The sequence below is a fragment of the Molothrus ater genome, chromosome 20 (genome assembly GCF_012460135.2).
Source record: "Molothrus ater isolate BHLD 08-10-18 breed brown headed cowbird chromosome 20, BPBGC_Mater_1.1, whole genome shotgun sequence".
NCBI lineage: Eukaryota > Metazoa > Chordata > Aves > Passeriformes > Icteridae > Molothrus > Molothrus ater.
The window spans coordinates 10,173,710-10,194,316 of NC_050497.2; the positions used below are offsets into that span (position 1 = coordinate 10,173,710).

The following is a 20,607-nucleotide window of genomic DNA, read 5'->3' on the forward strand; positions in this document are numbered from 1 at the left end:
GAAACTCAGATTTCTGAGTGATACTGCTGAGGGAGGTAAACTTCACTAGTTGGGTAACCTGTGCTAAGAAGTTTTGGGTTTGCTGCAGACTATTCAGGTGAGACTTTTTGGATCTAGCCAGTGCCCCAGTCCAGCTGTGATCACAGCACAGACCCTGTGGCAAGGGCAGCAATAAGTCTTGGTCTCTACAGACACATCAGTCACTGCTGAAAGCCTCCCAGATCAGAATCATCAGCCAAACCCCTCTGTTCCTCCTACACATTAAGCACCTTAATTAGGTGTCATTTTCACCCCTTTTTCATGGGTTTGTAGCTGTACCCACTCCTAAGGACACAAAGGGCCTTTGAACAACCTCACAGGCCTCTAGGCTGGATCCTTATTAAGGAACTGTCCATGATTTCCTGGTTTATTGCACTCCCTGTGTCGCTTCCATTGAAGGTCATGACATCATTCCCTTCCTAATTTCTGTGTTCCTACTCAGATGGATAATTTGGGCAGTAACAATTCATCTGTCTGGGGCTGGTTTTATCCCCTGCAGTCTGATAGGCTGCAGAATGCTTCCAGGAGGTCCCTCTTGTGGTTATCCACAACATGGATACAGCCAGGCTGCAGGGAAACGGCCGAGCTGCATTTACCAACTCACCCACCATCTTCTACCCTACAAAATGTCAGTTACAGCAGTGGAACAGAAACAAACTGCTAATTCCTAACTGTGAGACACATCTTCTTTTCTAATGAAGAGGGGCTAACAAGATCAACTTGTCATTACAATTCAGGCCAAAAAGAATGACAGAGTGGGACACTATTTAAAATATATTAAACTCTGCTTTGCAAAGAGTTCTTTCTCCCTTTCCCTCTGTAACTGCTAAAAGTCTTGGTTTAGGTATTTTTTTAAAAAATACAACTATAAACACACAGCCTACCTGCAGCAACCAGCCACACAAATGTTAGTAACTGTGTTTAAAATTTGTTGCATTTATTCTCATTTCCATTCTCTCAATAAAAACCTTAGAGGACTTAAAAATATATATTTAAACTACTCTCCACTCATTGTTCAGCAACTAAGTAGGTTTATTGTCTTTTTGTGAACACATTTCAGAATCTCACCATGACAATACTTCATACTTGCACATCTTTACAAATCCCACATCTCAGGGATTTCTATTTGCAGCTAAACCCAGGCAGATGAGGAGTGACTCCTCACTTAAACCATACACACCAGCTATATTTGGTACACACATTTCATCTACACTGCCACGAAGTGTGCACAGAGGCACCTTCAATCACACACACATGGATGTGAATAATCAAAACTTGCTTTTGTCAGGTAGAGGTGGAAGGGGAACGTGAGCATTTGGTAATGAAATCTGTGAGTTCAAGGTCACTGATGCTGTTTGCTACAGCCTGCTAATGCCAGTTTTATTAGAAAACCTTATGAGCATCCCCTTCGTTGGTATTTAATAATTCATGTACTGCAGGCTCACAAGAACATTCTTTGGCTTTAAGAGGCTGACAATACATCAAACCTCACTTGCTCTGCTCAAAGCACACAGTACCATCCCTCAGTTAGTGCAAGGTCAGAAAATCCCCTCTCTCGGGTTTGATCAGGCCCCATGCAGGCCTGGCAGCAGAAAACACTTTTAATGCACCCCTGTGAAAGACAACAAATACCTACCATGGTTTGTTAGTGTTTCAGCTCTCTCTCCCTCCCTTTCTCCTTTTCCCTCCTCCTTGGTGTCTTTGCTAAGCACTGTTTTGCCTGACAGAACCTCTTCATAAGCCTCTCAGTCCCTTGACAGCTCAAGAGTTCATACAGCCAAGGTGCTCTGGGAGTCACTTTCTCTAATTCACCTGCAAAAAGAGAGAAACAACTTGAAATCAGCAGTGATGGCATGTTGATTCCAGAAGTGGTGGATGCAGCACATGAGGCAAACCACTGATCAAAGCACCCCAGCTTCCAGATGGGACAGTCACTGATCCATTTATATCTGAGCAAACAGATGTCACCGTGGAAAGCAACTTTTTTGTGGATGTGCCCACACACATGTAACGACTTCCCCATGCCAGTCAGAGCTGATCCCAGGGAGGTTTGTCAGCCACCTGGCAATCCCAGCTTCTGGGATGAGGAAGACAGGAAATCCAACCTGGCAAACATGCTCCATGTGAAACCAGCTCACAAAGTCTCTATTTTTGAGTTGCATGCACGTTAGGAATCAAACAACTACATTTAATTACCAGAAGGCAATTATGGAAATCCTCAGTGCAGCCCTCAGTCCTGTGTCAGATGCTGCACAAGAACCAAGACTTCAGGTTGCAATAACTGCAAGTTGTTATTTAAAGGCAGACAAGCACATTCTAACAAACTGCAGACGTCAGACTTGCGAGGAGCTGAAATCACCCACACTGCCTGTGCTGCCCATGCACTGCCTTTCCCAACACAGCATGGAAAGGATCCTGCAGGAGCAGCCTTCTTGTACTAAACTGGGAAACAACACCAGCACTGGCACCATAAAACTGCAAAGAAATGCTCTGTGAGAGAGAAGAGCAGAGCAGGTAATGTGAGAGAGTGAAGCATAAACTCACTGCACAGCAAGACACTCCAGTCCTTGCAGAAAATTCCTGTTTTCCTTTCTCTACACATATTGTTGCATCAGCTCTCCAGCAACATTTTGAAGCAACTGGAAACCCAGTCAGTAAATTTCTGTAGATTGACACACACATAATGTTTCCTTTTCTCCTGTATGCTGAACCCCTTCTCCAGCAACACTTTGCATATTGTGTGTCAGAGAAGCCTGACATTGTTAGAAATTAAAAGCATGTTTGGCAACAGCAGAGGGATAGGTGAGATGACTTGAAAGCTGAGGAGATACTTAAACCTGTGATGTGACAGGGAATAATTAAAATGTTGCATCCCACAGAGATTTGAATGTGACAGGGGAAAAGGTAACGGCAGATCCTGCTTCCCTATTTCCCTGGTTAGGAACAAATTAAGCAGGTTTACAGCACCAGGAGCCTTGGCAGCAAGGGCCTGATAGTTGCTTGTAAGTCACACCACTAAACTGAGGATGTAGAATTGGGTAAAACAAACAGCCAGACAAGAACACTGTGCACGGACCTGTCTGCTCCAGCAGCTGAAAATTGCCAAGGAAGAAACCCCAGGAGAGTTAAGTGCAGTCATACTAAAAATACTTGGGAAAAGCAAGCTAATGAAAATGCTGACTGACCCCACTTCTCATCACAGAGGCTCTGTGCCCACCAAGGTGTATTAACACTCCACCAAACTGCTTCCCAGAAGCAATCAACAAAGGGGATGTTCTTTCTCTTAAGAGATCCTGGGAGTCAGACAGGGGCAGCTGGGAGGGAAACTAAGCAAAGATCACTGCTTTGGCAGTATTTATTTTGTGAACTAGTCATAAGCTCCTCCACACTCAACAGCCTTTCACCATCTCCAGAACCAGCCAGACTCTTTACAAGGTCATTTTGCTTTTTAATAATATTAACTTGAGTCAGCAAATAGCAAACTAGAGAGACTTTTATGAGACACATTTCTAGATAATCTATTTCAAATTATTTCTCTCTGCAAACTGAATTCCAGCTATCTTCACCTACTCTTCTTCCCTGTCACTCCCACATTTCACATTTTCAGTTTGTTATCTTCTGTGGTAGCTGTAACTTGGCATTCCAGGCAGAGAGAAGGGCACTGGAATGTGTTGCTGACTTCAGCATATGCCCAGTACAATGTCTCCAGACTCCAGCAACACTCCAGGCCAGCCTCCCTCCCAAGACTACTGCAAGCTGTTGCTTATCAGCTCACCCAGGCTGTGGCAAGCAGATGGCCAGAGATAGGTGGCTGAGCAAGTTCTGGTGCTCCCAAAGTGCTGAGCAGGCTGCTGGCCAGAGGAGTCTGCAAACACTCACTGCTGGGGGCGGCCCTGCCTGGGCCAGGTGCTTCTCAGCTTCTTGAAAAATCCAAAACGGGCTGGAAATGAATGTGTCACAGCCACAACAGGGGTTAATCTCTGCTGGGCTGATGAAGTGAAAACACCAGCACCTCTCCATACTCTGCCCTAGCAGTGGATGGAGCAGTGGTGACCTGCTTTCTTGTTTTCAAGACAAGTAAAGGTTGTTGGATGAAGGTATTTATGAGCTCTTTACCTGCCCTTTTTCTCAGCAGTGTGTGGCTGAAGTCAGGGCACAGACAGATGAATTACAAAGGGATCTTTATTATAAAATTCAGAAAGCTGGAAGAAAATCCCAAAAATTGAGTTGAAGCTGATACACGATGTCTTCCAAGTCATTAACATCCTACGAATATTTCAGAAACACGCATAGGAGTGAAACCCTAATTTAGTTCAGACTTTGAAAACATTTTCAACAAAAGCACTAAACAGGAGGGAGTTTACTATAAAAGTGCAGACACAATATACAGAATAAAGTACATTTGACAGCACACAGAATTAAATTAAGGAAAACCAAAATCAAATCTGCTCCAACCATATGGACTAAGGCAGCATAACATAGCTCAGCACCAAATACATCAGAAAGCATTATGTGAAGTGAGCAGCAATTCCATAAATCCAACAGCCTCATTCCACTACCAGACCATAGCAGGATATTTGCTCCTGCATCCTCAGGGAAGGAACAGTTGATGCTCAGACTAAAAAGCACAATATTTAAATGTGTGGCTGTCTTACCTAGGGGCAGCCACCCACACTTGCAAGGAAACTTGTACAGGAAGCTCCTTGCATTACTGAGACCTTGGTGACCTTGAAAAAGTCACTTCTGCTCTGCATCATGTGCCCCTAAAGTGTAAAACCAGGGTAAATAATCTCTGTCTCCAAACCAGGTCACAGTGGAGCCGCGCAGAGTCTGCAGTGTGGTTTAAAATCACTGGGGATTTGACACATTAGAAATGTTATTAAAACACCATGACAGTGTAGCAACGTTTCCATTAAACATCCCATCCTTCACAGAGGAAGTTTATGCTTTGGCTCAAGACAAGCAAAAAGAATTTCAGATGAGGCTTTTGTAGTAGGAGATATTCCTGCATCTGCAGCTGCATTCCCAGGGGACAGACAGCTAAACAGCCAGGGGTGATGAATATGCTCAGCTACCTCCAAGTGCCTGTGAACAGGGAAGTGAAAAGGCAGGAGAAACAGGTACTTGTATTCCATGGAAACTGAAATATCAGAATTAGGGTGCTCTGAGCCTCTAGAAAGGAGGCATGAACTGTGTCTGGCACCCCAGTATCCCCTTGCAGCACCACCTTGCACGGAAGCATTACTGGTGCAACAGAGAAGAGGAAATTGGGGTCACTGGACACCAGAGCTCCAAACCCCTCACTTGAGCAAGCTGCTCTCCAGGCTCCTGGCCAGGCCAAGTAGAACACCATGAAAATTGGTTTCAAATGCTCCATCAAGAAGGCACATGCTAACAATATTCAGCTGAAGCATTAAACACCCTGCACCTTCCGAATCTACCCCAACCGGTATCTGCCATGGGAAACTGCAGTGTGCAGACAGAGTTTATACTGACAGGGCACCAAGAACAACAGAGGTTGCTAATAACAAAGCAATGAGTATCTAGCACAGCCTGAGGTGCATCACACACAATAATAGAAAATAACTGGAATGTATACCGGTTTTTGTTACCTTCAAAAGTCAGAGTGAGACGCTTGCAACTTCAAATTGGAAGTTTATTTTAGCCTCTGCTTTGCATTCAGGAGACAGGTAATTTTTCATCACACCACACAAAATGCTGCTGAAAATATGTTGTGTTTTTCTGCAGTATAATTTTATTGCTGGCCTTCTGCCAAGAGTCTTTCTGGCAGCATCTCCCACAGTTGGAAACTGTGTATCTGGGTCAGAAAAGACAAGCCGCTTTTCAGAACAGCTCAATACATTTGGCAGAGATGCTGATATTGTAATTGAACTCTTTCAGCAACTCTCTTTATGATCTACCCAGACACCAAACAAAACAAGATCTGCAGTGTTGATTAATGTCAAAATAACTGACAGAGAAATATCAAAATAGTTTTCCTTCATGTTAGAAGTATCAACAAACCAGGGGGGACGACAGATAAGAAATACAATTCATGAGGATTCAGAGAGGAGCACAGGGCAGGGAAATCTGTAAAATATGACTGACCTGTGCCTTGTGCAGATATTCACTATTTAAAATCCCAGCTCCTTGCATGGAACTTCCCCACACAAAGAGAAATCCTGGCCACTCAGAGCCCCAGCAGCATTGTGGAGAGCAGTGTCCTGTAACACTGGGACACATATTTAACAAGGCTCAGACTGCTTCCAACAGTATGCTCAGCATCCACTTTCACCTGGAGACCGTGTATTCATAGGAGTTTTATTATTATTGTCTGTAATATTATTGTAATATTATTTTATTATTATATGTAATGCATTTCCTGGCAAAGTTGCATCTGGGATAACCTTTAGAAGGCTGGAATTTTCCATCCAAATGAATAATTACAAAGCAATGCTATAGTTAGAAGCTGAAAAGGTACTTCCTCTGGCAAACTTACACTTCATACAACAAATACTGGAGTCTGGGATTACTCCTGCCTGTTCAGTTCTCATAATATTTTAGTCAAAGGCTCCTGTGCTCGGAGATCTCTTGGGAGCAGCCCCTGCCAGGCAGCCCCCCCACCCAGCTCTAAGTGCCAAAGACAGGGTAGGCACAAACTTGATAACCAGCTCTGGACCCACAGCACATGTAACCATCAGAACAGAGAAATCAAAGTCACCTTCCAGGCTCCAGAGCTCTGAGAAGGCTCCCGGTGCAAGGAGCACAGCTGCCCATTTGTCAGCTGCAGGAAGCTGCTGGAGAGCTCCTGGAGAGAATCCATCTGTGCCAGGGCAGGACCCTCGGGTCAGAGATGCAACTGAAAATCACTGAACACATGGAGGCCCCTCCACTGTGCAGTAAGGAGTGAAAAAAGAGCCAAAAGAAATCACACTGGTGCACTAATTAAAGAAGTTGAAGAATCAAAGGCAAGCAATTGCTTGATCTAAATTAATGCATTAAGGTAAAGGAAACGGGGATGTGTGGAGTGTAGCTCATATTTTTAGCTCCTGGAAAGAAGGTGAAAAGATGGTCTAAGGAGAAATCATTACCAGCCTAACAGGAAGGTTAAAAAAGGAACAACAGAGGCACTGTGTGAGCACATATGCAATCATTTGAGGAAAAAAATGCTCTATTTCAGATGGAATCACACCATCTAGTCCCAGGAAGAAACAGACATTAGTAGAAATAACTGCAGCTATTGAATTGTAATGTATAAGAAAGAGAAGAGTTTTGGAAAGAATATAAATCCTCCTGGGATTGAACCTACTACAGACTGCTGAGGACAGGAAGGTATTCACCACACTCACCAGGTGGTCTTCAGAGCAGCACCAGCTGCACACCTCAAGGTATTTTTTACATCTCCCTCTAGATTTTTATCTGGCTTCACATTCCCTGAAACCTGTACAACCCCCAGCAGAGCCAGGGCTACAGAGGGTCTCTAATGAAATAATTTTGAAATTGCCTTCACCTCCTGGCATGGGTGTCAAGTTGCAAGACTGACTAGAGACAGACCAAGTGCAAAAAGTTTTACAAACTGGCTGCTGACACTTAAATAACAAATTGACACATGAACAGTTTAATGTTTTTCCTGTTCAAACAGTAAGAAATATGCAAAACTGAATTGCCCGTAAAACTGAGCACCGCAGAAGACAAAATATCTTAAAGGGTGCATTTCTTGGCAGGTGTCTTAAATAAAAATTTACAGATTAGATAGTACATAAATAATGAATAGCAAAGTATTCATTTGAGACAAAGCAGAAACCACCACTGGATTCTCAATGTCTGTGAAACACTGAACTGATTTGTGACTTGAGACACCCTAATGTTGCATTCCTGCTTTCCTGGCTAAACTGGTCAAAGGAAACATGAAGGTACTTTGCAGTCATAATGTGACATCCACACTCAAAATCATCTGAAATTCTTAACTCAGACTGCATTCATTTACAGTTGAAATATTAACTAAATTAATAACAGAATTACATTACACTAAATGACACTCACCATCTGCAATGTCATTTTCCCAGAGACAGAGCTGGTTTAAGCAAAATTCTGGATCTATGCCTGAAATGACTTCACATTCTCCAAAAGAGAATCACAGTTCTACCTCCTCCACCCAGTTTGTGCCATGCTGGGTCCTCACCATGCCAGCCCTGTCCTGCCTCACAGCCCAGCACTAAAGCCTTGCACATCTCCAGACTCCCAGAGACTCCCCACATCCCTGGATTTGTGAGCACTGCCTTTACCTGCTCGGCTTTCACTGGTCCAGAAACCACCCCAGGAAACAGCCACGTTGTTGAGGAGATTCAGAACAGGGACATTCCTTCCCCAGCACCCTTCAGCTTCACTGAAATAGCTGCAGTGCCCCAGTTTCCTTGCTGCTGTGATTCATATCCCATAGAATATGGGATTCTGCAGGTGGACCCGAGCTGCAGCCCAGCAGCCAGGATGGGGGACTGCTGCCAAGGAGGCAAAGGCACACTCATGGAAAGGGCTGGAAAGCATGGCATTCCCTCTGTGTTGGCAATAAATAAAATACCATTTCCACAAAGAGAAGGAGGCCGGAGCCCAAACTGTCCTACAGTAACACTGGATCTGCTTGTACTGGTGGTTTGCACTTTTCATCAGTTCCATGAGGCAAGAGCCTACTTTGGCTCTACTGTCAGCCCCCTGCTCTGCAGCCCAGGCTAATGCATATCCTGGGAATTAGTAAGAGGAAGGAGAAAAGCAACATGGATTCTAAAGCTCTGGCTATAAAAAAAGCAAAATTAAGTAATTCTTCCAAATAACACAATGCAAATACGTGTTTGAGAGCTGTGTTTTCCCAGTGTTTACATGAAGTGTCAAAGCATTAAGAAGTTTTTAAGAATAAATGCTCTCCTTCTGACTAAAATTTCAGTAACCCTCAATGGTGCAGTTTAAGGAAGTTTCTCCCCAGAATTCCTTCCCTGATGTCAATTATATAGACATTGATATGTGTTTGCAGTGTTGCAAACCCCCTTGGTTTGCCTTTCAGCCAGTTTAAACATTCATGACTCTACCCTGAAATGCATTTTCTAGTATGTCAGCCTTGCTGCCTCAGTGACTTTTTTTTTTTTTTAATTAAAGAGAGAAGATTTAAAAGGATTTGGAATGGAAGATCACTGGACTCTGTGAGTATTGTGCAAAAAGCTCTTGTGCTCCCAGCCAGTGCGCATCCTCCATCAGACTTTTCCCATGTTTTAGTTCCACTCTGACTCCTGAACAAGTTCAGGATAATTTTCTACTTCCTGACTAATTGGCTGTTTTGTCAAAGAACACATTGTCAAAGTTTCTGAGTTACTGAAAGCTTAAGGTTTTAAGTGTTTTCTCTTGCCGTCTCTTGCCCATCCAATCACATTATTTTAAGTTGGATTCAATGTCACAACATGCAATGCCACAGAAAGGTCTGAAGCAGAATTTGTGACTAAAATCTTGGCTGTTCAGGGAACAAATTTGGCTCTTTTGAAACCCTTCAGAATCCAGCACCTGTTCAACAGAGCACTGGGGTTTGTCTCTGGGGAACAGTACCCTGGCATCCATTTTCAGCCTCAGAGCACAATTATTTGCTTCAAATGCATTATAACCCTACCAAAAGATTTGAATTAGGTTACTTAGGCATGAAAGCTAGCAACAATATCCATCAAAGTAAAACACCACACCAGCCTGAGATGGCAGAGAAAGAACTGTCATTTGTGACCCAAGTCCACCATTGGCTTTGGACAAGATCTTGTAGTAGGAAGACCCAGCTTGGCTAAGAGAAACAAAAAGAGCCACAAACATATTTAGAGATGTACAGAATTAGTAAATAAAAACAAAAGTCCTATTTCCCTGGAAAACCATGAGTCTAAAAATATTTTAGATGGGCTCAGTCCAGCATCCTCTTGCCTCAGCAACCCTTATCTCCACTGCACGCATGTGCTGTCAGATCTGCCAACTCCACTTGCAGAACTCATCTATTATTCCCCTCTCCAGTTCACATGGCACAGTACAGCCATGGAAATGAAAAAAAGGATGACTTTAGCAGGGACCACCACTGGTGGAAATGCTCAGTTTGTAGACCACAAGCTAGGTTACAAAATTAATTTCTCTGCCTAAGTTCTATATATTAGTATTATCCTTAGGAATATCCCGAGATGAGTAATGAATTCCACAGCCTTTTTTTGTTTGCTTATTTTTAATAGGCCATTGAAATAAAATTAAAAAAAAAAGTTAAATTAGGTGTCTGTAATACTGTGTTCTCCAGTATCTTTGGAGAACAGAACTGTGCTAAGTAATTGATCTCAAACTTGAGAAGATACAGTTAATCGTTTTTATCTTTTGAAATTCAAATAAAATCTGGGGGGGGAGAAAAAGGAGCTCCCAGGATAAACGCACCAATCCCAGGTGGATGATGTTTTTAAACCACAGACACAGCTCAGCTGGTTTGGCCTCTTCCTTTACATTTCCTACAGGACTATGAATTAGTTTAATTTCTCTTTATAGACAGTGATGTCATCTCCATCATGCCACTCACAAGAGCACCAAAGACACTTCCAGCTCTTCATTTGCTAAAGAAACTTCCTCAGCCTTTGCATTCTCCACCAGACAACACACCCTGTCCTCCCACCAGCATCAAGCAACCAATCTGAGCAGCAAAACAGGATCAACATCTTGGGAGCCACCACACTCGCCAGGAGCCCCAGGAAGCCCCTTGGGCAGGGCAGTAACCCCTTGGGCAGGTGAATTACCCCCCGGCCAGGCTGGCACACACACCGGGGTGTGGCACAGCTGCTGCAGCTCCTGGAGCAGGGGCAAACCCCACTTTCTCTGGGAGGAGCAAACAGCCTGACCAATCAAGACCAGCATTCCAAATGCTCTCAGCCTTGCAGGGACATCAGCTCTCAACAACAGAACACTCTCTCCCCAAAGCTCCTTTCATACACTACAGCTGCTAAAAGTAACACTTGGAATTACTGTCCAGGGAAAGACTAGAGAAAAACAATCACAGTTAGTTTATTTTGGGCCATTAGCTGCAATTTGTGTCTGGCCACTTCAGTTCCCCCAACAACAGGAAACCTGCTGTGCCTAAATGCAATACTGATGGGGTTTATTTTATTTCTCAAAAGGAGTTGCACTTGGGAAGCCACAGCCTGTCAGGGTAGGAGAGCGCACGGTTCCGGATGCAGGGGCAGGATCAAAAGCAGGATTAGAAACCAGCTGCCAAAGACCGAGGGTGTTCTCCTCAGGTGGGCAGAGACATAGAAACCCTTTCATCCCTCAGTCCAGATTAGAGTGTAAATGTTTTTATTGCCTGCTCAGCCACCTGTGTCCATGCCAACACCATCATTATGCTGAACTCTGCTCTTGTCACTATACTTTTAGTGATATAAGAATGTCAGATTATAATGCCATCAATCCATCCTATTCCACAGTTAAACAGAATTCATCTCTATAACCTGATGCTTCTGTGTTAGTGAAAATAATCCTTTTTTTAAAAAAAAAAAGTACATAAATACTTTGTGCACTGAAAGAGCACTTGGTTCTGTTGGTTTATGAGGTCTTCACTTTGCACAGCTCCACTGTTGTGGAAACAAAACTCCTTGTGCTGGGCTTTCTCAGTGATATTTGCAAACTCCTACACTTGCTGTAACAGGGTGTTCAGAAACAGTTCTTACTGGCCTGGGAAAGTTAGGTCATTATTTATTAACTGCAGAAATACATTGAAGAAAACAATAACAAGGTAAAAGAACATTCTTGCAAAGGCTTGTTGCTTGGTTTGACATAAACAGGAAGTAATTAAACCTAGCTAACACCTTTTCAGTGAGCATTTTGCTCCAAAGCATTTATAATTCACACTCTGCAGGACCAGGAACACAACAGCAGAACCACCAGTGCAACACTGTCAACAGAAGGAAAGGCTGTCCCTAAAATTCAGTGGACAAATACTACCAGGCAATTTCATGCTTTAGGAAACACAAAATCCAGAAGTTAAATTTAGAAGCATGATTTCTGCAGACATTCAGATGTTTCTGTTCTAAATTTTCCAGAAATTGGAAATTAAAACTTGGCAGACCTTAAAGTAACCTAGCACGTGTCTTGTGCAATCCAAATCATGGTCGGTCCTATTACTCTGCAAAACTGTTAGGAAAAAAAATCATGCCTCTCACCACATGGTTTCAGACAAATGACAGAGACATTCAATTTATCTCTGTGCTAAGAACAAAACTTAGGCACTGTTTTTTCCTCTTGGAATATTGCCATGAGAGTTCAAAGCTAACAGAGGAACCAACGTTCTGCCCACTGAAGGATAAGCACAGTTTGGTGAATAACATCACTTACAGAACTGCAGTCCAAGTGGTTGTGGCCAATTTTTCCCATTTACCATGGGGAGAATATACTGCATTTCTAGACTGATCTCATTCCTGAATACTGCATTGAGATATCAAAGCATGCAGGTGTCACCAGGGTGCTTTGTGGAACTGTCAAACCCTGCAAAGTTTCTGCAGCCACTCAAGAGATAAAGTGTGTTTTTCAACACCACAAAGAGTAAACTGAATGAAACAGCTCAGAGGTAACAAACCAAAGAAATCTTGGAAATTACTTCTCTGTCTCCCAGAAACCAGACAGGACTGCCCACCCTCCTCTTGCTAACCTGGGGGAGATGGCAACCTCCATGCTGGACTTGAAAGGAGACTGAAAAAACATTACACAGTCTTTTCTATTTTGATTGCAGTTACCAAGTTTCAATGTACTTTTATTAGCAAAAAAGCCAAAATCAGATCTTAGCTACTCAAGAATTTCACAGCTCTTCAAACATCACTTCTCTAATTGCTGTGATAGGTGTAAATGTTGTGTTGTTTGCATGGGGAAGAGACCCCACTGCCCAAAAATTCAAGTGACTTGCCCAGGGCCACAGTAACTCAGTGGTAGCATTGGAACAGTGTGAGTTTTTCATTTACAACACACACCAAGCATGGAGCATCCTCTTCCCTTTCTTGCATTCCACCTCCTTAGGCTTCATTAGTTTAATTTGAACAGACACTGCATTCCTGGCTGCTTTTGTTATTCAGTCTCTCTCTTGCAGGATCGTGGGTTCCTCACAGGTCAGCTTGGCAAACTGTCCCAGGAAACGCTTGACAACAATTACCTGTCCATTCAGGAGAGTCAAATTAGCAATTCAATATCTGAATATGGTATGATTAAACTCAGGAACCTAATTCACAGTGTGTCCCACTTTCAGGCATCAAATTTTTTAAGCACTGTGTTCTTTTCAAAGTCAAACTGACGAGGACTCAGGAACCTTGTGTCTTTTCCAAAAGAGCCCAGTGGAGCCCCTCTTTTGTCAGGTAGCAGGACACACACAGTCTGTTCTCAGGAAGAACAGAAGCCAAAAAACAAGAACACCTCAGAACACTATGGAGGGACCTGAGCCATTGTGCAAGACAAGGGGAAGCTTTGCAGGCAGCTCCTCAGCACTGAGCACTCGGCACAGCACATTCTAGCGCATCGTCGGCTTTGAAGAAAGGACCCAAAGGCTCTCTTTGCCACTTGCTTTTTCTAAAGCTCCAACTGACAGAGGAGCAGGCTGTGGAGGAGAAGGGAGTTTCTTCTCTCTCTCAACAAAACAATAAAATAACCAGTCAAAACCCAGCTTTCATATTAGATACTGAGTGACCATCTAAAACACCCAAAATCAGATGTAAAGGATGGAGAGGGTCTGAGAGCATCTCTCTTACAAACCAGGAAAACCATTGGGAACCCCCAGATGAGCAGGAGTGCATGGCTTCCCCTGCCTGCACCCAAGCCACACCCCTCAAACAAGACCCCTTTGGACTGCTCCACATAGAGCTCCAGCCATCCAACAGCAGTTTATAACTCCTGTAGTTATTTCAGGATGGCTACTTTGATCTTTTCAGGAGATATTTCAAACTTTCTTAGAATATTATCAGCTACATCGATCACCTAGTCCAGCTGTAACAAGAGGAGCACAAATAATGAAAGCAGAGCAAGGGAAAGAAAGGAGAGGGGAAGTACAGTAAATGCTGAACTCCTCAGCTCTCTGCCAAAATTCAGTCTTCTATAGACTGTGCATGAGACTTGCTACTGTGCTGTGTGATGAGGGCAAAGAGAACTCATTGAGACAAGGTGCACCTGCTAAAACTGGCACTAAAACCAGGCAGCTACTGCAAATCAGTGGTGCCCAGCACCAGCAGAAAGCAAGTCTTTGTTCTTCTGGCACAAGAGGACTCCTTTACTGCGAGTACCACATACAGATCAAACATTTATAAGCAAGAGAAAAGCTAGTCAAGGGATTTGTATTAAAATAAAGATTGCAGATCGCAGTGTGAAAGAAACAGGGAACGTACCAGTGAGTCCCGTGCCCAGCCAAGCTCTCCCTGAGCAGTCCTTCCTCTGAAGGAGAGCTGCAAGGAGACAGCCTGAGCCAACAGTTTCTACAGCAACTGCAGAAGCACCAGTTCAATGATATTCAAACCCTGCAGTAACTGCAGAAGCATCCATAAATGGATACTCCAGAAGAAATATTTGACAGCTTCTCCTGGACTCCCTTTGGCTCCCTGGGCAATCCATTGATCCCAATCAGCTCAGTTCAACTGTGGAGTTGCCCACTTCTCTGCAAATGCTTCTGAATCCTCTTTACCCTTAAGAGTCTTTCAGCACACTTGCTCCCCTTCAAAACTTCATGGAACAGCCACCAGAGAAAGTTTTGTAGACACAGTGCTGGAAGGATGAGTGTCCTCATCCTGCAAGGGAGAGACCAGTGCATCCATGTGTGGTGCTGCTGCAACTCCTCATGGAGGGTGGAATGCTGTTATGACAGTGGCACTGGGCTGCTGCTGCACTACTAAAAGCACACTTGGAAGCATCTCAAGGGGAACCAAAACAGAGGCCAGTTACCACCCAACTGCACAGAAAGAGCAGATCCATTTATAACGTGGCTATTTTAACACCAATGTAGAGACCATATTAAGGAACACAAAATATTTCACCTATACACTTGGTAAGTTCTAAGAATTTTAATTTACTGAAGGATGTTTAGGGCAGGACATCTCTTATTCCCCTTCTAAGAATCTACTGTAATAAATCACAGCACCTCAACAGTCACACCTTCATCACTTCCATATTGCAGGAGGTCTTCCATAAGTCTGCAGTGTTATTTTGGATCACACTGAAACTTGGCATGAAGCTCAGGCTCCTGACCCGCAGCAAAAAGTTAAACAAAATTGCTCGTTTGTTTTTACAAGGGTCAGGAGGTTTCCAGTTTCAGGCTCCTCAGTGTTTGGGGTGGAAGGGAACAGTATCTACAGTCACAACTCAGGGACATTCAGTATTCAACCCCTCTGCAAAGAATGGGCTTGATCAGAGACCTGTCAAAGATGCACTTTGTAAGCTGCTCTCTTCTGTTAGTTTATTACATACGGCCACATCCACAAAACCACATTTTTGGTCAAGAGATCACTACTTATATAGTGCTGACTCCCAACTACCTGCTTTCAAAAATATCTTTTATCTCCTGAGCTAACAAAAGGAAAATTACTGAATTCCCTGAAAGATAAAGCAGACCATATGAATATATTCAGTGTAAAAGACAATCTCATTCCCACACTAATGGTAGGAGAAAAGAAACATAAAAGCAAAAATATTTTGGTTTTATCTTTATGCCTTTTATCATGATTTATCCAAACACCATCATTGTGACTGTGACAGCTGTTATTTCTAAAATATGAAGAACTATGAAATCTTAAGTGGAAAAGCATTTTATAAGTTGCTAAAGTATAAGCATGCAAAGATGAGTTCTGGATCAAATACATTCCTTAGCAGGCCAGTTTTGAAGGAATAAAGACTGCTGTTTAAGACAACCATCTTTAAACAAAAATTAAAATTTTAGAAGTTATTTATTTAGCAACTATGAACAGTGTCAGGTTCCACAAAATTTGCTAAGACTGAAAATTCAACCAAATTTTTAAAATTGTCGAAAACCCCCCAGTTACAGGAGGTTCTTATGTGCCTCCAAGGTGGGAGTCATGATTCTTTTCTCTTACACAAATTTAGACAACTATGTTCTCTCTTCAGCCTTCTGGCCATCTGTAGAGATGAGGAGGTGTGTACAGATGTGGGCTTAGAGCAGAACAAGATACTTCTCTGAGCTCATATTTTTGGCAGTCACCAATTTCACCCTCACCCACCAGAAGCAAAGAAGTTATCAGTTTTGTCTCCCCGCCCTTTTCCCAGTATTTGCCTTTCTTCCTGGCTTTTCTAGAACATTTGTCACCATATTTACCAGAGTACATTTATTACTGGTTCTAAAATAACAGTTTTGTGAGACAGGAAAACATTTCAGATCTTTATAGGGGGAGCTTTAGACACGAAGAAATGAAATTGTGTGGTAAGTCTGCAGCAGAACCTGAAAAGGGGCCAAATGCTGCCCTAATCAATACTTGCAGGTTAATTGCCAGACATTCTTCACTGGAACACAGTGTTGCTCAGTGGCTGCTGTTGAAGAGTTTTACCCATTTCCAGTTTTGGAAGCAGTGCTCCCAGTTCTCCTACGCCCCATCCCCGCGTACCACACTGCAGTTCAGCCCTGGTGATGCTCTTTAAGGTCACCCAAATGGCACAGCTGAGCACTTTAAAGGAACAGATTAAGTCTCTGCATGATTGAAGACTTGGAGAGCATGACTGGGTAACCAAAGAAGCCCTAATCTATTTGCCAAGTCCAATTACCTAGCCATCAAATCAAGAGATCATGAAGCATTAGGACACGGAGTAACTGCTCACCGAACAGTTTTAGCTCTTTGAAAAGATGACACTCACTGAGAGCCTATGACATGGAAAAGGCATCCTTCAAAGCACAGGTGGGGAGAAATCAGTTCTTGGACATTTATGTTTTCCCTTTCTCTTCTGTTGAGCTATACCAGGTATCAGAGTACAGGGGAAGAGATTGGGACTGGAAGAGCAGTCCCAGTCAGAGAGTAGGAATCCAAATGTTCTGAGTCTGTGTCTGTTTCCTTGAAATCCCATCAAATATCCTACTTACAGCCCCATGTTTGCTGTTTGTTCCATCATACCACAGCCCTCAGCTTTCCAGGGGCTGTGCCTGTTCTCCAGTACTCCACTCCCTGGAGTCACACCTACAGCTTCCCCTTCTACTCCAGAGTCTCTTCCATTAAAGCAAATCCCCCCACATCAGACACACAGCAATCAGGCAGAGCAGGGAAGGAAAAGTAGAAGAGCATCAGGAGTGTCACAGAGCAAACTCAGCCCCCATACCTGGAGAAAAAGAACAAGTTTCCATATGCAAAGAGCTGCCCCTTTCAGCACAGCTGTATCAAAAGCAGGAATAAATTACTCATCTATCTCCTTGTCTTCATACTGGAAAATGGCTGTCTTCAGCCAGCCCCAGCATCAGTCACCCCTGTCAGAACATCACAGCTTCCTCAGCTGGGAAAACCAGCCACACAGGTTGGGCCACTGCCACCACGGCCAGGGAAGGAGCACCCCATAAATGGCTGTCATGGGCATTCAGCTTCCACACTGATCAAACCTTAGCACACGTTAGTCAGCACTTAACTGTAAAACAAATCACAGCAGTGATGTGGAACAGAGACACCTCCAGCCCAGTCCCAGGGACCTTCCCTACACAGGGTGCCACCATTGGACCCTTGATGGTCATGCTCCTGCTCTGTCAGAAATGCAGCACCAGCTGACTGCCATGGGGCAGCTAACTCAAATGCTTTTTCTTTTCTTTGTTAATACAAGTTGCAATTTGTTTGTTGAATGGATCTATTCATACTCTTCGACATCACGTGTTTGGTCCAACTGGTCAGTGTCTTGCTAAGCAGGCTGTAAAAAGACCTTGTCAATCAAACACCTTTACTCAGGTATGTACCAGCTGGCAATTTTAAAACATCACCTATTTCAACAATGGCAACTGAATTCGGTGGGGTGCAGCTTGTTTCCTTGCTGAATTTTGTACAGTTTCTTTAGTGAGCAAGATACCATGTTTATGATTTCATGTTATGAAGAAAGATACCATGTTTATGGAGAGGGCTAAATTGGGACCCATGTTTTGGCTGCTACTTCCTAAAAAAACCAAAAAAACAGCCCTGCAACAAGTGAAAACAACTTTATGCCTCCTTCAAGATCAACCATAACTTACCACAAGCCTGTTATGGGACCTATCCCCTGCAAAATATAGACTAAAAGAGATGCATCAATTTCACAATGTCAGTGGAACTATGGTAAACAATTTTTTGGCAAAATCTTGCTGGAAGGAATCAGCTGCTGTGTGCCCAAAAACCCCTGCCACAGCCTCAGGCCTCCTCAGCCTCTCAAGGGAGAGTTTTGCCCAAGCTCATTTCTGGAAGCACAAAGCGGCTGCACAGAGGTTGTGGGGCTGTGCTGGCCTTTCCACAAGGCAGATCCTGCCAGCTGAGAGCTAGGATTAGGGAACTTTGCTTTAGGGTCATCATCAACTGAGCCCAACAGCTCCAGAGGAACATTCCCCCATGGAACATCATCCCCGTGTCTCCGGGAACACCAAAGACTCTTGAGGACCCAACACTTGAAGACGCTGTGCCAACACTCCAATCTGCTGTGCTGCAAGTAAAACAAGAAATGTGTTCAAAGTGTCTTCCCCCACAAGAATCAGAGGAAAAAGAGAAAAGTAAAAGGCCCTAAACTCAGCCTGCCCTTTTCTGCTCCTACCACCTACCAGGGGGCAATTTCTATGGGGCAACACCTGTTTCTCACCATTGAGTTCATTTACTGCCAAGCCAAATGCCAAGTTCTGCTTTAAAATCTAAATTAATTCTGGTTCATAATATTTCTTCAAGTTTGTGACATCTCACAGCTACCCACGAGTAAGAGTGTTTTTCCCAACCAGATATTCAAACATAAAATTTTTCAATAAAGACAATTTAAACTAAATGCACAAAAAGAACAAGAAGCAGCAAAATTTAATTTACTGGCATAGCCATACACACCCCAATTTTATTTTCTTTTTAAGCATACAATTAAGGGTAATTTAATTCCCCTGTGTAGGCATTACATGAAAGAGAAACATTATTGTAAGAAGAGCTCAGTACTGTTGGTACACAAGCCTTACGACAGATAAATTAGACCTTAGGAAAACAGCATATAATTTACATTTTGTTATGTCAATCACCAGGAGCATCTTAGGGCTCTGAAACAGCACACCAAACCACAACATAAGGGAACTAATGTAAATCAACATGTGCGGCAGGATCACTCAAGTTTCCACAATCCAAAAGATCCCTAAAATGGATTTCATAAGATTATTCCTCTTCAACATCCACTTACACCTTTAAGTTACCAAGAGGTTATGACAATATTTTACTACAGAAGAGTTACAAAGTTTTGCATTGTTATAGAAAAATCAACGACATAAGACCACAAGGGCATGGGGTTTGGTAATTAATCCCTGGTCTTTATTACTGGAGAAGCCAATGGCCAGATGTGCAGGTGGCCCAGAGAAACAGCAGCCTGGCTCAGCTGCACACCAAACCCAGCCTTGGGTTAGTCCCACAGTTCTTGAGTTCAGCAGCAAAGGAGGGACAGAGCAGCCCAGGGCCGTGCTTTACATACCTTCACAAACAGCAGAACAAATGACATAGCCTGATTTTGTTCTGGGGCTTCCCCTATAGCCAGCACCTCATCCACATTCTGACGCCACACAGGAAATTAGAGAAAGGTCAGGATGTGCATTGCACAGCAGAGCTAGGAGCACAACACAACAGACCAACGTGGGGTGGGCTCCGAGAATTCTGTCCCCTCCTATTCCATGATGACCAGAGTAAGAGGACTAGAAACATAAGGTAATTTAGCTACTAAATAAAGTCTATAAAAACCAGAGTGCAAGATGTTTACTCGCTCCTATCATTCGTAAGAATTGCTCTGCAGGTTTTTTGTTAAGGGACATGAATTGAGGTTTTCAAAGAAGCTAAATAGGAACAGTGTCCCTCTGTGAGCTGACACTGACACGAACTGTGACACTGTTTTCTGTCATCCGTGCTCAGTGAAAAACTTGCACATAAGAAGGAAAAACTACACAAGTGCCAAGAACTGCAGAAGTACAACTGGAAAAAATACTGTCTTTGGCCTTGTAGCTTATATCAATTATTGCTTTTAACAAAAGATACCAGCAATGCCTTTCAGGTAAGGCTTCTCCTTCCAAAAATATCAAGTACAAAGTTTCTGTTTGTCAAATCACACTGCAATTCAACAAACATAGTCAAACTATAGTTTCTACAAAAGGGTTTGTATTTTTCTGTTCTTTAAATCTCTTAACAGTTTTTTCATATTGCTTTAAACAGGAATTTTCCTTTTGATTTCCTCACTGCAGCATATTCAGCAGCAAAGCAATCTGCACTTGCCAATACTGCTGGGCTACAGCAAATCCAGGACACCACACCAGCCAAGTGCTCCTCATGTGGCTGCTCAGAAAAGTCCTTGCTCCCTAGCACAGTACAAGGTAAGGCACAGACCCCA

At 43.2% G+C, this 20,607-nt stretch overlaps 1 protein-coding gene across 7 annotated transcripts in view; it reads right to left on the minus strand.

The window, feature by feature from the left end:
• Positions 1–20,607, minus strand: part of STRBP (spermatid perinuclear RNA binding protein) — a 63,422-nt gene that overhangs the window by 39,655 nt on the left and 3,160 nt on the right. For all 7 annotated transcript variants that reach the window (XM_036394198.2, XM_036394194.2, XM_036394197.2 and 4 more), the window contains exon 2: positions 1,676–1,851. In XM_036394198.2, coding sequence (XP_036250091.1) covers positions 1,676–1,678 — 3 coding nt within the window. In that variant the 5' untranslated portion in view covers positions 1,679–1,851. The remainder of the gene's footprint in view (positions 1–1,675; positions 1,852–20,607) is intronic.